Raw genomic sequence first — 18,135 nt, forward strand, 5'->3', positions numbered from 1 at the left:
AGAAGAGAGAGGAGAGAGAAGAGAGAGATTAGAGAGAAGAGAGAGAGAGGGGGGGAGGAGAGGAGAGAGAGGGAGGAGGGAAGGAGAGAAGGGAGAGGTAAAGAGGGAGGGACTAGAGGGGATCACACACACACACACACACACACACACACACACACACACACACACACACACACACACACACACACACACACACACCCCTAGAGACACTGAAGACCCAGTGTGAGCTGGGAAGGGCGACTGAGAATAGACTCCAGCATTTGGGGGAGCCACTCAGATCCCTTTTGGGGAGGCTCAGTCGCTGTGGACATGGGGTCTGTCACCGGAGCCCTCCTCCGGTTGCTACTTTTGTTATGGACTCAGAGCTGGGACAGAGCAGAGGCTGGGAATTCGTGTGAGTATCGCAGCAGATGATTGAGAACTTGCAGGGGGGCAGGGGAGGGGGCTGTCCCCGGGAAAAACTTTGATTCTGTTGTTATTGTTTTTTTCCTAAGGATCATCATTTGCCAGTAGTATGGATGCAAAGCTTCTTGCTAGAGATGAAATATTACTCACACATTGGTGTGTGTGTGTGTGTGTGTGTGTTTTTCCAATGTGACTGGATTTGCAGTTGTCTTTTTCTGTGGGTCTGGGCAAAATATGCCAAGTGTTATCTTTCTTTCTGTCTAGGAGCACAATGTGACTCTCTCTTGTCTTTGAATATTCATTGGGAATGCTCAAGTTCTAGTAAAACATTAAAATTAGCATCTTAACCAGGGACTTGCCTGTGAATGTCTTCATTTGCTTCCTTTCTTGTAGGATTACTGAATTTGATTGGAATGTATGCTGCATTAGCTTAGATTTCTGAAGTTTGCAATGTGGCAGGCGAGGAGCTGCTGCTCGATTCAGATGATTTCAGGCTAATAACCGAGGCATGCTGCAGACGTCACGAGCAGGCTGAGCTGCTAGAGACAGACCTCTGGCATCAAGAGCCGTGTCCTCAAAGCCTAGAAAAGCACTTTGAATACTCGTAGAAGAGGGGCAGGTTCCTGTAGCAGATTTGAAGGAAAGACATCCAGGTTGATTTATTCCATAGCAGTATTCTTTCAGGGTTGAATTTTTGATCTCATGAATTTGCTTGTGATTGAATCATTCTGAGTTCATGGATTCAGAGAATATTGGTTAGCATCTGATGTCCAATTTCAAGTATCTCCCCAAATAACTTGAGAGGCTCCTTTGAGCCATAGACAAAGTTTTAAAAGTTCTATCTGGCTTTCATTGTCTAAATGGGAGAATCCCCCCCTTCCTCGTCTCCCCCTCCACAGTGAATAATAAACAATCTGGGCAAATTAAACTTTTTATTTCATCGTCAGGTTCCAAAGCAGAAGCGTGTCTGCATTTCATAAGAACAGCTCTGCTGTCCGATTGGGCCTCAATTTATATGGCTGCTGGATGGGCCAGATTTTAGTTTTAGGAGAAGGAAACAGGAACTAGACATTGGCTAGGGAGCCTTAGTTTTAAGTTAGGTGAAGGGGCTCTGCCGTGGGAAGAATTTTATACTCACCGTGACAGGCTAAATGCCTGTTCTCACTGCGTGACTGCGGTGTGTTGTGGGTTCATTCGTAGGAGTTCATTTAACTTCAGGGTGTCTCTATAATCTATTCTTCTTCAAGGAGAGAACTTTACTCCAGGGCCATTTGAAATTGGATATGTGGTAATCCTGGAAGTCAGTTGAAATGTGCCTAACTTTTCCTGCACCAAATCTTGGGCTGCTGCTAAAATGGTATCCTCTGACCAGCGCTGCAGCAAAACAAACCAACAAGCAACAGCAAACGCAGCCATACACATGCAAAGTTTTTCCTTTTTGTATCCAAGGCTTTAAGTATTGCCTCTCCCAGCAGCTGAAGTTCAGCTGAGAAGGAAGCACTAGAGGTCACTGTAGGGATGTGAAGCGGATTGCCAGGAGTGTCCTTCCTTTGCAAGGGACTTCATTCACACCGGCCTAGCCGTGTCTCTTTTAACACACCGTGCATCACCAGGCTGCATATATTGATGAATTGAGTGACAGGTTGTTTGTGCTTATTTATTTTCTAGAAGTCCCATGGAAAATGTAGCACTCAGATCTCCATTGAATAGCTTTTTTTCTAGTCATGTATCTTCATGATCAAGGAAAAGGGGAGCTGTTGAAATTTGAGTTTTGTATACTATTCATACCTCTCTGGTTCTGGCTGTCTCTCACACTTGGCATTTTCATTCTTCTTCTATTCATCCAGCTTTAATTTGTTTCGAGGAAGTTGTTCAATGATTTCAGAAACCTTGGATATACTTAGCAAACCTATAGACTCAAAAAAAATGATCAGAAGCCTTTAAACATTCAAGGTAGAGATCTTGGTTGGGCATACGTTTTAAGAGTTGGCCGGTTCTTCAAGGATCAAAAAAAAAATGTCATTAAGTGACTGTTGTTAAGAAATGTTGCATTTAGTAGTTTCTTGTGAATGTGTTGACAAGGATTTGCAGTTGGAGATTTAGAAGGGACTGTTTTAGTTCCTAATTTTTATTTTGTTCCTCAATGCTTAGGAAATATTTACTCTTTAGAAGGATAAAGTTCCGCTTGTCAATAGAGAGTGTGTCACGTGTTTTGTGCTTTTTCTTTTTGAAGAGCATAAATGTTTATGAGCAAGGCTGGTAAATGCAAGAGGATGAGCATTTTAACATAAGCATTTTAATGTGTTACAATAATATAACAACCCAATAATCTCCCAGAAAAGACTATATATTAATACAAAGTGAATTGATGTCGAATACCAATATTAAACTCAGGAAGAACTGAATATAAACAAATCAAAGGCCTGACTCTCAGGTGAATACAAAGACCCTTTTCTCTTTATTTACCACTCATTTTTAAGAAGGGACTCTGTCATCCACTGAGTTGCTCTTGGCTACCAGTTTTTCATAGGATTGCAAACCTGACAGTAGATATACTTTAATTTGAACATGAATTGATCCAATTAATCAGCTGAGACAAATTTCACATTAGGCACAATCTATAAACACACACACACACATGTGCACACATATGTGTGTCTGTGTTACATAGGCACATAAGTATGTGCCAACTACCAGACCTGTGTGTTTGAATCTGCCCTGATCAGAGCTTATGTGTCTTAAGATGATTTGTGTTGAATGGTCCCTCTTTGTCCCATTTGACATTTCAAGAGCAGTGAACTAGCACTGAAGTGGTTTTAAAGATTTTTTTCCTCCTTCTTCTTTCTTCTCTCTGTCCCAGTCAAAATGAGTTTATTAGTTAAAGATGGAGGGATCTGGGGAAAAATCCTTGTAGAAGGCTTGCTCTTTGAGGAGCTATGCCATGTCTTGCTGGCTTCTTCTCTTCCAGTGAAGAGACATCCTCTAAAATGGGAAGACATTTCTTGACTTGATGCTGCTTCTTAAGGACGTAGGGTGGTGATTATGAAGCTATGGACAAGGCAGGTCTGCTCTCCACAGTGATGAGGGCGAGGCTGGCCAGAGCTTGGCTTTTGGGTTTGCTCTTGGAGCTCACAGGCTGGAGGGCATGCCGAGTCTTAATTAATGCCCACTAAGTGGCGTGCCAATGCCTTTAATTAAATGTTAGTTTCTCACTGTGTCCTTCATTTTCTATAATGGATCTAAAGGACATATCTTACATCTACCCCAGGATACCAAAGCATAGGATAATATCAGTAATAAATGAAAGTAACTGCTGGAGTAAGTGGATACCTGGGTGTAGAGCCTTCCATGATAAACACTCCATCTTGTATTCCTTTCTAGAAGCTTCTTTTGTGTCTTTTCTCTCCCTCAAATGTACTTCAGTTATGGAGAAAAAAAAAGCTAGAATATAGTAGTAGTGTCATGATAATGAAATCCTGTAAGGTGACACCGAGTGGCTGGCTTTTGATGTAAATATGGTATGGGACGTGACTCGTGCGTGTAGAGCAATGGTTCCATGCATCTCCTCACTGATGGAATCCATCTTTTCTGAGAATGGTGTTCTTTCACTTTGGGATAATCTAGCCCATAAAATAACAGACACCATTTCCACATGATACTTGGTATGATGTTGATTTCTTAAAGTGATAAGCATTATCACTGACTTCTGAAATTAGTCTCCCAATTCATATCACATATAAACAATCTCTTGATACAGTCTGTCTATGCTTATATCAAGATTAAGTTGGCTTTTTAAAAATGAAAATAGATTGATAGACTTGTGTAGCATTACTTTCAAGATAATGCATTTAGATCATGGGGAAAGTATGTCTCATAAGCCCAATCTGGCTTGGTACCTCTTTTTGTTGGTTTATAAACTAGGAATGGTTCTTACCAGCTTTAGCTGAAAAAAATTGGAAAGGAAACCTAATTCTTCATGACATAAAATAATGATGTGAAATTCACATTTTTGCCACCCATCTTATTCATAGAACTTGACAATAAGCAAAATTTGCACTTAAATATTATTTTTTACAAAAAGGTATTGCTAACATTTTGTTTCCATTCTTGTTAGATAAATACCTATATAATACTCTTTTTGTCTGGTCCTTTTATAGACAAGTTCATTTGACCTCTGAGTTAAATCATATGTAATATAATATAGTAGAATGACAAGGCAAAGGAGTGTATAACTTATACTACCATGATAAAATTTTGTCTTCATTATTTAGCATGCACCTATACCCCTGTAAAGCTATGGAATTGAAGGCAATAGTAATATTTCCAGAACTAGTAATGGGAGAAACCTTCAACTTGTCATCTCCCTTATGTATTTTTTTCCCTAATGACTTTATTGTTCAAAAATCTTATTTCAGTGGACACACATTATTGGTCAGGTTGTAGAATGTTGGTTGCCAGAAGGCTTGTTTCATCTCACTAATCCTATTAAGCTACAGTGTGAAAGAAAGTATGTAAGTGATTATATCTTAGATATTAGAGTGAAAATTTGGCTGTTCACTTTATATTGTCACGACTGCAAAATATTCTACCTCACACCAATCAGAAACAAATTTGGAATCAAATTGGTTCTAAGACAGAAGGTTCTTGTTTGAAAAGGGTTCTTATTTCTATGATTTTTAAAGTAGCACTTTCCAAAAAGTACTGAAATTGGCAAGCTTTCTAGAACAAATTAAAAAATAGATTTTCATTTAAGCACAACCCAGTGAGAATTCACAATAATTAAGCAAGTGCTTTTTACTTTCTCATGCCAGTATAATTAATTTGTATGTAAATGTCTTGTTCATTTGGAATTGTACTTACTTTTGATTTCTAAGAACTGATCACTGGCTTCATTTTATTTACACTACACTATTTACAGCGTCTTGAAAAGTGATTTAAAATATGATAGAGCATATTTTTTTCATCATTTTGATAGCATTATCATTAAGTAGTTTCAGTTTAACTTGTTAGTTTATGGGTACAATGCACCTTGACTGGTGTCATCCCTTTCCTCCTTCTCCCCCCATTTCTCCCAACCGCACCCAGCCCCTCAATTTTCAAGTTCCTTTTTCACATATATGGAGTACACTTCTTTATCTGTGCTGCCAATTTAGGAAAAAGCATTTCAGTTTACCATGCTGAGTTGTCAAAAATTAATAGCTGCATTGGTCTATAAATGTTCAACTTCATCCTCCACCCCCCCATTTTGTACAGATGACACATGCAAGGTTTCATCTCAATGAGCTTCACTGCAGAACTGTATTCTCTAAATAACTGTCAATAACTCATCGTCATGGAAATTCCACTGGAATTCAAAGTAAATGGATATTAAAAATATTTTTCATATAAATATTATTCATAAATAAATATCAATACTTATTGAAGAAGTATATGTTACCTATGGACATATTGTTAGGGGAATATATATAAATATCATATATTATATATAGTCTAGTCCTCAGTTCCTACCCCAAATATCATCTATATATGCACTCACAAGTGTGCACACATGCTCACACACGCAGTAATAATTTTCTCTCAGCAACTCAGTTCCCTTAAAGATCATTTTTCAATTTAACTTCTTCCTTTTGCTCTGTCATCTATTGATGGACAGATTTTCAAAGGCAACCAAGTCTGGAAGCAGATTAGCTAGATAAACGATAGATAGATAGATGATAGCTGTCCAATAACTATTATTCAAAATATTTACTTTGAAAAATGAACTTTTAATGGTTCTACTCTAAATGAAGAGTTCTGAGTCTTATCAAAGCCCTAATATACTGATCATACTTCACCTAGGGACAGCCTCATGGAACCTACTGGAACTGAACTTAGTCTGGGCATCAGGAAAATGGATCTGTGAGTCTGACCATTGGGCCTCCTATGGTGAACAGGGCTGGTAATATTACCCAGCTTTTGATTTGCTGGTGCATTAAAATATCCATCTGACTTAGCCGTACAAAGACCCATTTTTCTCCCGTTGAGACTATGTTTAGAATTCACATCTCTTTTATCTCATATGAATCAATATTGGGCACTACCTGTGGTCAACTAATGAATTATTTGACCTTTTAGTTTGCCAATTAGTTCGACATAATCTAAGAAATCCTTCACTCTTCGTTTTGTAAAACCTTTTCCTTTCCTTATTATTGATTGCAACTTCACAGAATAGTCCAGCCCCTGAAAATAGTAAGAATAATAAGAAAAACGTACCTAACATTGTTATATAAAGACTGGCACCCATGGTCATATCAGTAGCTGACTAGTTCTAGTAAATATTCTGATTTGTTAATCTGATTTTTTTTTCCAGTGGCTTTGTATTTTAGTGATTGGTTCAATTGGTTGTTTTCTCCCATTTTTACTGATTTGAGAATTTTGGCCTCACTAACTTGTTTATTTATCCAGAATCATTGCTGTTTTTCAAGTTAAGTAGTCTGATAGAAAAAGGTTGGCTCATCATACAGTATGTGCTTCAAAAAGAGGTTTTTTTTTTTTTTTTTAAATGAATTAACCACCTTGATGAGGTAGAATGAACCATATTGTGTGTTTGTGATGGTGTGAATTCAGAAAATATGCATGATCATTTTAATGGAAATTTTAATACAAAACTTTTAGAAATACTCGTTACCATAAAGGTTTTCCACAGCACGTCGCGAATGATCATGTTGAATGCTTGGTCGGACTTCATTCACTTTAAGAAGGAAAAATCTCAGAAAGAAATAAAATAAATGCTATTGTTTCTGAAAGTCTGTGTTCTCCCCCACAGTGCCATTGCTGACTGAATCCAGGGCCTTGCTCATGCTAGGCAAGCTCTCTACCGCTAAAGTATTTGGAGCTATATTCCTAGCCCTTTGAAAGTCTTTCTTGGGAAAAACAGACTCCCCAAATGAATGAGATATTCTAAATGAGTTCATCTGCCTTTAAGATGAACATTTTATTTTAAAAGATTAGAGTTTCTTTAAAAATAAAGTTTAAAAATGTCTTGAGAAAGAACAATCTACCCATAGTTCTAAGTTCCTATAAATTACACTTCCAAAGAAGATAGAGGTCATGAAGAGGGGTGCCACTGGATGGTCGTCCTCACTGTTTTGATATTACATTTCAACATTTAAATTTCTTCAGTGAGTTCTAAGGCTATGGCTGGGTGACTGTGTGCTTCCACTAGTTATCCATAGTTTATATATCTCCATCTATGTTATCTATAAGATAAATATATAACATACATATATGTTTAATGTATGTGTTTATATTTATTTGACTTCCAGAACTGGCTTTCCTTATTTTCAATCTATTTAATTTTAGACTTTCCAGAATGCTATTTGGTCCACAGGCTGGCACTCTACTACTTGAGCCACACCTCTACTTCTGGCTTTCTGGTGGTTAATTAAAGATAAAAATCTCATGGATTTCCTGCCTAGGCTGTGTTAGAACTGTGATCTTTGGAGCTGAATAGCTCCTGAATGGCTACAATTACACGTGTGGACCACCAACGTCTGGCTTCAGTTGACTTTCGAAGTCAGTTTTTGCCCACATGTCTTTCACTAAGGCATGCACATACTCAAAAATAGAGCGTTGTTATAGTGTGTGTAATCGTAAAGCATGCACAATGCAACATCCATGACATGTTCCCATTAGTGCGAGGCAGTTAGAAGAGGAAACGTGCATGCTGTGGAATCCCTCCTCCCTGCCCCTGCAATAAATGTTTTCATCATGGTTCATGGCAAAAATGGTACTCTGGCAATAAAATGGGGACACAGCATAACAGGAGGTAAAATTGAGCCTGTTTATGTTACAGTTAATGAGTCATTCCAATGTAATAATTGGAAAAGTGAGTGAAGCCTGCACACACTTGACATTTTGAGTAGTTCAAAAATTAGGAACTATAAAAAAATTTTAATGCCATAAGTACTTAATAGAGTAGTGATAAAATTTATCTCTTAAGGTTTTTTTAAATTACCAAGGGAAAATGGTATGATGTGTATCATAGCTAGAGTGCTAATTACTTTTTTTTTATTAAGTACTTCTCATTACGTAGCCATGCTTTAGAATAAGATAGAATGTAAATCATAAAAGACATATTTGTTTCTGTTACTATTTTCTCTCCTCCCCCACTACTGGTAGTTATGGTGCTTGCAAATAGGGTTATAGGTTGATATTTGTTCAGAAGCAGTATGTAAATACACAGAGTCACTTCTCTTCCTAAATCATTTTAGGCTAATGATAACCTGTAATTTTATTACTTGACTTACACTGCAGTTATAATACACACAAACTTTTAAAAACTGCCCTTTAAAGTAAGGATGCCAATACTCTTCTCTGGGAATTAGATAAACCTCAGACTTGGTGGTAGCCAGGATGGATGACCTTGGCCAGACATTTGATTGTCTTGGCCAATGAAAGATCTCATTTTCCCATCATTATAAACCAGTTATTTACCAGAAAAATAGAGTTTTCCTGGATAGCATGAGAAAGTGAAATTTCTAGGCTACTTTGCTCTAAATGACTGCATATCTTTCTTTCTTTTTTCTTTCTTTCTTTCCTTCTTTCTTTATTCTTTCTTTCTTTCTTTCTTCCTTCCTTCCTTTCTTCCTTTCTTTCTTCCTTCCTTCTTTCTCTTTATCTGTCTATGTATCATCATCTACTTATTATCTATCCTGTATCTATCTGTCTATCACTTACCTAACTAATCTTCTTCCAGACTTCGTTGTCTTTTAAAGTCTGTCAATCAGTAGATGGCACAGCAAAAGGAAGAAGTTAAATTGAAAATTGCCTTGAAGGGAACTGAGTTGCTGAGAGAAAATTATTACTGTGTGTATGTGTGATCATGTGTGTGCACATATAGAAGAGGATATTTGGGGTGGAAACTGAGGAATGGGCTATATATAATATACATACAATATTTATATCTATTTCCCCTAACAATATATACATATATATCATGTACATACATGTATATACATTTATTGTTAGGGGAATTGGGAGGCATTGTTCTTGGTGGTGCATTTCAAAGGAAGTAGTATTGGGTTAGAGAAGAAGGTTTGCTTTTTATTTTGCTTTCCATATCAGAATCACTTCCAGTACAGTTTTCCAACAGTTTGTGGAGCTAGATAAGTTTTTCTCTGGTGTGAAAATTGTACAGTGTGTATATGCGTTCACATGTCATCAGATGTCTCATAAGCACATACAATTTAATTTGTATAACTAACGAAAGACCACACCTGAATAACAAAACAATCCCCCCCTCCGCCCCACAATGGGTAGGATTAAAACATGAGCAGGATGACTTTAGGAACCCAAAGTTTACATTCACCCCAAACATAAAAAACAATATTGCCCCCATGCTGTCTCAGAGTTCTTTATTTTCTCTGACAACAGCAGGGTCATGAACCTTTGCAAGAACTTCTCATCAATTCCTGAATGCTGAAGGTTAGAAATGGCAGGATAGATTCTGGCTCTAAAGCCTGAAGGCAAATGGAAGCATAATTTAGCTCTCAAAACACAACATGGTAAAAACGATACTGGTACCAAGAGAAAGTCACAATGAACGAAGTTTAACATTCCTCACATCATTCACTTTTATCTCTCAATTTTGGCTGATTTGAAACAAACAACAACCACAACAAAAAGAGAACCTATCTCCAAGGCAGGGAACTGCATGAATGCTTGCTGATCCACATAATTAAGGATTTATAATACATATTTACATTTGCCATGTTTTAGATGTTTAGGACTTAATTAAAAGAACATTGCTAAAATAAAAGCAATTCTGTCTAAATTAGTGGTGAGGGAATTCTGGGCAAGGTTATAAAGCTACTCAATTAGGTCCTTTTGTTTCATGCTGTGTATGATCTCTTCGCTTATTTGAAGTGTCACATTGTAGCACTGTAGACTGTATTATATAGTATTATATAGTTTTGGTAAGAAAACTTTCATGCGCCTAAAACATCATAACTTCACTTCTTAAGTGTCATAAGATGGAGTCATTTTTCTTTTAAAAACGAAATATTGAGACAACTTGGTAGACAGAGGCAGGCTACATTTAAGAAAGCACAGACCACTTTCTGAAGATAACCTTTGGTTTCTTAAATCCATAGCACCCTTGACCACAAAACAGCAAATGCTGAAATGAAACATTTCATAATCAAATACAGCGTGATGGCAGAAAAGCAGGCTAATAAAAGTATGGTATAGGATATTTGGTATACTAAAAGTCAAATTATGCTTGCAATCATTTGCTCTGCTTAACATGTAAAACTGAGACTAAATTCCTTTCCTTCCTTTTCCTTCCTTCCTTCCTTTTTCTTTTTTACTGGCTTACCTTGTAAATGATCATATTCATTTCTTTTGGAAGCTCTGCTATGTTGCTTGTCCATGGTATGGCTTTATATAAATGTGTGTGTGTGTGTGTAATTGCAACATGAAATAGATTAGCATGAAGGCGGTAAGTATTGTTGTGTCATTAATCATGGATGCATTCTCTAGAGAAGATGCCAGAAAGTTCTCTGTTTTTCTGAGTGAGCAAAATCAAACCTCCTGCGATCATTTCTGTCTTTCGTTTTCCTGGAGCTGGGGAGGAGCTGGCTGTGACATCTGCCATGCCAGCTAGTGCCAGGCTTGATTTGGCTGATAGGGCTGGTGAGGCAGCTGGTCCTCCTTCCTGTCCTCACTGGGCCTTGCGATTTCTTTTCCTTCCTCTCCGTGTCACGCAACCGTATCTGCCACTGCCTACACCTCTCAGCGTATTCTTCAGATGAGCCTGACATAATACACCGGTAGGTTTAATCAACGTGCAGGTTGTTATGATGATTATTTAAAACTAGTTACGTCTCACAGATAAATCTCAGCACTAGGTGCTTTTTCAATGTGAAGTTCAGGCTCAGGAGCATAGCAATACGTGGTCTTCTTACCCGCCTGGCCCTTGCCTACCTTCCTATTCTGTCTGAGTCCCACTGGTTTCTCTGCTGGAAAATAGGGCTCTGGTTCTAGCTCCCTCTCTTGGCCTTTACCTGTGTGGTTGTCTTTGCCAGGATCACCCTCATTCGGTGTCCCCCAAACTCCCCTGGGAAGCCCAACACAGCCTCCCTGCCTTCCTCCATACACAGTAGACCCAGCCCCACTTCTATGCTCAACCCGATCCTGCTCAGATCTTTATAAAACTGTTCACTCTTTGGAAAGCAAAGCTATTTTTTTCCCAACAAAAGACACATGCAAGGTTCATATTTTGCTTTCCAATTGTCACGCCAGTATCAGGAGAGATGGGGCCATCACATTGGAAGAGGATGCGGTATGTTCACTATTAAACAAGTCACTTTTGTTTAGCTGACCATTCTTTTGTGTTTCCCTTTTAAAAGTGGGACTCTGGCTGGGTGCTGGTGGCTCACACCTGTCATCCTAGCTACTCAGGAGGCTGAGATCTGAGGATCACGGTTCAAAGCCAGCCCTGGCAGGAAAGTCCTTGAGACTCTGATCCCTAATGAACCACCAGAAAACCGGAAGTGGCACTGTGGCTCAAGTGGTAGAGCACTTGCCTTGAGCTGAAGAGCTCAGGGATAGTGTCCAAACCTAGAGTTCAAGCCCCATGACCACCACCAACAACAAAAAAGTATGACTCTGAATTTTTCTGTATTATATGTCATTTGGCTAGGTTGGGCAATTGATTCTGCCTGTCATAATTTGTTAGAAGGTATGTTGGCTGATCTATTTTTATATAGTCTTTTGCTCTCTCTTCCCCTATACCACATCTTTTTTATTTCCCCCAACACCTCATTATTTATTTATTTGTTTGTTTGTTCATTTGTTTATTTATTAGAGCTGAGGACCGAATATAGGGCCTTGGACTTGCCAGCCAACCATTCTTCCACTGGGCTAAACTCCCAACACCTCATCTTTTTGATTTATGACAAAAGTTTGACCAGTCACTAGATTAAACTTCATTTTTTTCTGGTACTGGGTCTTGAACCCGGCGCCTTGCACTCTTACTTCTCTCCCTAGTTGTTTTCACTCAAGGCTGGATTCAACTACTTGAGCCACATCTTCACTTCCAGCTTTTTGCTGCTTAATTGGAAGCAGAAGTCTCATAGACTTTCCTGCCCCAGCAGGCTATGGACCACAATCCTCAGATTTTAGCCTCCTGAGTCAGTAGCTGGGATTGCAGACATGTACCACCCATACCCAGGTACCTTGAACCATTTGAAATTGAGGGTTCCAAATTGAATGGATGGGAAAACAGCAAAAAAAACAAAAACAAAAACGAAAACACTGCTATCATAAGATAAAGAGAAGACAAGTCTGTCCCCTTCCACGTCGGTTGTGTGTGCTGCCATCTTGGTAGCACCACCATATTGCTTGTGCCTTCCAGTATAGACTTGGTACACAAAGCACTTTCCACAATTTCCATGCCTGCATCCACCTTCAATCTCAGCTTCTCTGCACTGACCTTTATTTTACATTTTCAGGTTGGGAAAACCTTTCTCCTTTATGGAAAGTACAAAAAAAGAACTCCTCCTCTCTCCACAACCCCCGCTCCTCCATCGTTAACTTCATCAAAGGTGTCCTTGCACCTTACTAGCTGCTACTTTGTCTACAAACATCCACAAGTCATTTTGTTTCATGGCTTTGGGTGATATAGATAGATAGCTATAGATATAGATAGATAGATCGATCGATATAGATATATATGAGCCTTCATGAAAAAAATTTTTTTTGGATCTGAACTTTTTATTTCCCACTTTTATTTGCCCACATGTTCTTCGGTTATAATTTTTCTTATTAAAACCCCCACCGCTTTTCTTTTTAGATTGCCTCTCATATTTCTTCCTCGTGTGACACACATTTGTGGCTTTTATGGCTGGAATTAGAGTTCCGAAATTTGCACACCTGCCGACATGGGCTGACATCAGTGATGACAAATCCTCCTCTTACGTCGTGCTCTGTGGAGTGTGGGGGGTCGTGGAGGGTAGGTTTCTTCATTACCATCTTGCTTGAACCTGTGAGGCAGCTGGTATTAAGGATTCTCTTTTACAAACCAGGAGACTGAAATCTGGAAGGTGCTGCCAAAGCTACCGAGAGAGGAAGAACCAAGAGCAGGGGTCTTGGGACTCATGGCCTTGAGTACTGTGAATCCACAACGTGTTACAGTGGAAGCGACTCAGCTGGAAGTACTTGCTACACAGGCCTAGCTGCCTGACACCGGTGTCCAAAGGGAGTCTGTCCCTGAATATAGGGCAGGGGGAGAGTTTGTAGAGGGCAGAAGCAAAACCGGCCGAGTACCCTGCCAGGTATTTTGTAACCTGTAGAAAGGAGTTGGAGTTTTTGGGGGTGTGTGTGGAATGGGTGTGGGGTGGAAATTTGGGCTATTTGAACCCCTGTGCTAGGACTTGTTGTCTCAGGAAAGAATTTAGAGGAAATCAATTAACTGATTGTGATGGGTACTACTATTGTTTCCACTTCCCACCCCCCTGCTACTCTCCGGCCCTTTGATCTGTACCAGTGCTCTCTAGCACCCTCTACCCAAGAGTCTCTGATATCCTTTGGAGATGTGTGTGGCCAGGATTCTCCCCCTCCCCCCCACCATGCCTTTCTATCATTTCACAATAGTTTTATGTCTTTGAAGCAAGTAATTTCCTTTGAGCACATTATTCTCTTTCAAATAACTCATCCCCAGAGCCTAAGAGATTCATAGGATGATAATTTACTGCCCTTTGTTAAAAATCATCTCTATGTATTGCCAACATTCCCATAGAAACTCTCACAAGTCTTGTTTTATCCCCTTCAAATTACTTCCTCCTTTATGATACTGACTGGTGCGTGCTCTCCCCACCCCCTCACTACCCCTCCCCAAAAGTTGATCATGACGTTTATTTTTCTTTGTCATTTTCCTACTTCCTACGCCATCAACCTCAGAGTTTACATTTATGTCTCTTTCGTTCCTGGGGATACATTTTATGCCCCAAATCAAACCAAATCAAACAAATCAATCATCATCATTCCAAATAACTTTTCACAAGTCCATTTAAAATTTGTCGAAGCCAAAATGTATCCCAGGCCCTCCACTCTGGGGCAGGTGTTGCCCATCTATTATTGAATGTCATCCAGCCTTTCCAGTGAGCGTCTCCCGTGGCTCAATAGTCTTTATATTTGTCTCTTTATAAAGGGTTCATAATAGCTCATCAGATGCTTATGCTCTTATTTGAACATTCCTCTATTTTGAACCAGTTGGCTGTTCATCGATTTCTTCTGTGAATTCCCTTAGTCTAACCCCATATCTTCTTCTAGTAGGTACACGGCTCCCTTAGGAGTCTGGTGATTTTCTGCCATTTACAAACGTCAGTGTCACCCACGGTTCAAGGTCATTGCTTGATTTTTTTTTTTTTTGCCTTGTCAAAAAGGAAAAAAAAGATAAAAGAAATCTAGATTTCTTCTGGAAGGAGAAAGTCATTTTTTTTTCTCTGCTCAAGAATGGATGGCCCTGAAAGATGGTTTGGTGTGTTTTCCAGCAGCATCATTTGTGCGCGCGTGTGAACCAGCGGCCGTGGGTCGGATGGTCACGTTTGGCAGAGCTCACGAGTGCATCTGTCACCTGCCAGGCGGGGCCTTCACTCCTCAGCGGGCTTGCCAGTTGTCCGGGGGCCTGTCCAACCCCGGACAACGCCCCCCACCTTCCTTACGCGTGTCCGTCTGGCCTGAGGCCTCCGATGGACGGCTGTGAATTTGGCTTTCCTCTTGTACCGATCAGCTTAGTGCTTTCCCTAGAAGTCAGGAAGCACACCGATGAGGTGCATCTCTTACCTTTCTGCTCTGGGTGTTGAGTTTCATTGTCCCCTGGCCTCTCCCATTTCCCTATCTTTCTTTTCTTTTTTTAAATGTTCCTTATCTTTTTGAGAAACATTTCACCATTTCAAGAAAACATTCTAGTGTTAGTCAATACTTTTCTTCTTTTCTGTAATCAGGGAAAACCATGTCTCTTTAGCGCACAGCAAAAAGAAAAGAACCAGGTGCCAGTGGCTCCCACCTATAATCCTAGCCACTTGGGAGGTAGAGATGAGGAGGATTTCTGTTTGAGGCTAGATCAGACACAAAGCTTGTGGAACTCCGTTTCAACCAATAGCCAGGAATGGGGCGTTTGCACTGTTCATCCCAAATACAAAGGAGGATGAAATGGGGGAGATTCAGGCCAGGCCAGCCTGGGGGTGGAGTGGGGAATGTTTCTGGGACACCATCCTACCAGCAAGCTGTGGGTATGGTAGTTCCTGCCTGCCAATCCAGCCACTGTGGGAAATGAAAATAGAAGAATGAGGATTCAGTGCAGCCCAGGCTCCAAAGCAATGGCCTTTATCTCAAAAATAACCAGAGTAGGAGGGGCTGGAGTCAAGGCTCTGGTGAGGGAACACTTGCCTAGTAAGTTCAAACTATCTGAAAACAAAAGCAAACACAAACCAAAAAAAAAAAAAACAGACAAGAAAAAGACAGAAGTAAAAAGAAATTCTTTGAGTTATCATTGTGACTGTGCACAGAGTTTCCCAAGCTAAAGCAGCCCCCGTGCCTAGAGCAGGCTCCTGGAAAGCAGATAGTTTTGTGAGATAGCTAATAGGCTTCTGAATGGTGTTTCTCATTAACTCTGACCTCTTCCTAAAAAAGAAAAAATATCACAAGTTCTCAGGGCATTTTGTGCCTCACATTTTCTTTGACTGTCGACCCCTGCAAGTCTAGCCCAGATCACTTGATAGCTATTTCTGAGGCGATTAATACCTCTTCTTGCTGCTCACAAGCAATACACCATACCTTTACATATTTTCCTTATTGAATAAAACGATGGTGATGACTTTACTAAGATTCTCTTTAACACCATTTATGTGCTACTTTCTAGATTTTCCCCCTTGTATTTTTACAGGTATACTTATTATGTACATTAAAAAAAGGAGTTGGAGGAAGTGATTGTATAGTGCATTAATTAATTTATTCTAAAATGAATCATAATAATTTGTATAATACAATTTTAAGTGAACTCTTGTAACTGTGTGCTTACAAAATATCTACGAAGTATCTACTCACAGTTGTATAGCTATTTGCTTAGAACAAATGAGGTTGTGTCGAATGAGATTGTGTTGAAAAGAAATGTCTGTCATCAAATCTTTTTTTTTTTGGTATATGTGTATGTGTGTGCTAGACAAAATACTAGGTGGGATTTTTGGTTCAGTAAATGGCTAATCTTGGAATGGTAAATCATGACACCTTGTGGAAACAAGACAATTCAAGTTCCTTCTTTATTCCATTCTTTGTGTTTTTGAAGTAGAGATCTTTCCTTATTGCTCAGGTGGTGCTCAGACTCCTGACTCTGTGGTTCGCCTATGTAAGCTTCCCAATTGCTAGGACTACAGGGAGGGCATTGTGTTCTTTTAAATTAAGAAATACAAGGACAGCTCAGAAGTAATGGTAGCATTTTTAGTGAAATGGCTTGACTGGAACATTCCGGTTGGCACCATGTCTTGCCAAAGTCATTTCCTGAACCATGCCTCCTTCTTAAAAGCAAGAGCTGCAGGCAGGATGGGCACTTGTCTGTCTGGATGTTATTTCAGGAATTCTCCCACTTTTCTCCGTGAGCTTCTGGTGTGGTGTGTGGATAAAGAAGGCTTGCAGGAGCAATTTTGCAGAGAGAGTAGGGCAAGCACGGCATGTCTCCATCCGTCTCCGCGCCCGTTAGAGCCACAAAGGAACAACCTGTTCTTGTTCAGGTAGGAGAGTAAAATCATAAATGTACCTCAATTCTTGCCGTTTGGGAACCCAACATGAGATGGAGAGGACTCGAAAAGATGCCCTGAAGTAACTCTAATAGAAAACACATGGTGGGACATTATGTTTCAATATGGATTCCTAGATAACAGCATTGTGATCTGATAACCTCCGAGTGTCTTTCTTCTCATTTCCTTTAAAATAAGTCTATGAGTAACCAGTAATATCAATGGAGTTGATCAGATGGGTGGAGGTAGCTTGAAACTATCCATAGCAATCACACTGGTTGAATATGTTCCATGTTAAATGAACTCTTAGAGTTGCATGTGTTGGGACTATGATTATTTTTCAGTTGTCTCTGATGATTCAGAGAATTATAGTGAAGGGGAAGATATTAGCTAAATATGTTATAAAATTCTTAGTGCAATGAAATACATTTTTTAATATTCCATGGATGTATTGGGGTTTCTTCTCTTTTTCTCAGCTTTCCAAATATATTTTTTTCTTTTCAGTTTATTTATTTTATTTTTTCATGTTTTTTTGTTCATCTTATAAAGGTCATGTGCAGAGGGGTTACAGTTACATAACAAGAAAATGTGGTTTATATGCATAATGGAATTCTAGTCATCCAACAGAAAGAATGATATTGTACCATTCATAAGGAAATGGAAAGACTTGGGAAAAAATTTATTAAGTGAAGTAAGCTAGACCCAGAGAAACATAGGTTGCATGGTTTCCCTCATTTGTGGTAGCTAGAATGTGCCTATAAATCTACAAGCAAACACACTGGATGATAAAAATAAATACACTTGGACATGATAAATTATACGTCTCTTAGGCATTCACATACAGTGGGACCAAAGCAGGATATTCTTAGGAGAGGAACACAGAGACATAGTACCTATGTGCATCTGATCATACAAAATAATATTTATAGAAATAAACTCCAGGAAATGGAAACGA

General features: G+C 39.3%; 1 protein-coding gene across 1 annotated transcript in view; it reads left to right on the forward strand.

The window, feature by feature from the left end:
• Positions 1-309: 309 nt before the first annotated feature.
• The window catches only part of Cntnap4 (contactin associated protein-like 4), a 223,873-nt gene continuing 206,047 nt past the window's right edge, over positions 310-18,135 (forward strand). Inside the window, exon 1 of the mRNA XM_013013005.1 lies at positions 310-394. Coding sequence (XP_012868459.1) covers positions 310-394 — 85 coding nt within the window. The remainder of the gene's footprint in view (positions 395-18,135) is intronic.

This window comes from Dipodomys ordii, unplaced genomic scaffold, assembly GCF_000151885.1.
Source record: "Dipodomys ordii isolate 6190 unplaced genomic scaffold, Dord_2.0 Scaffold18, whole genome shotgun sequence".
NCBI lineage: Eukaryota > Metazoa > Chordata > Mammalia > Rodentia > Heteromyidae > Dipodomys > Dipodomys ordii.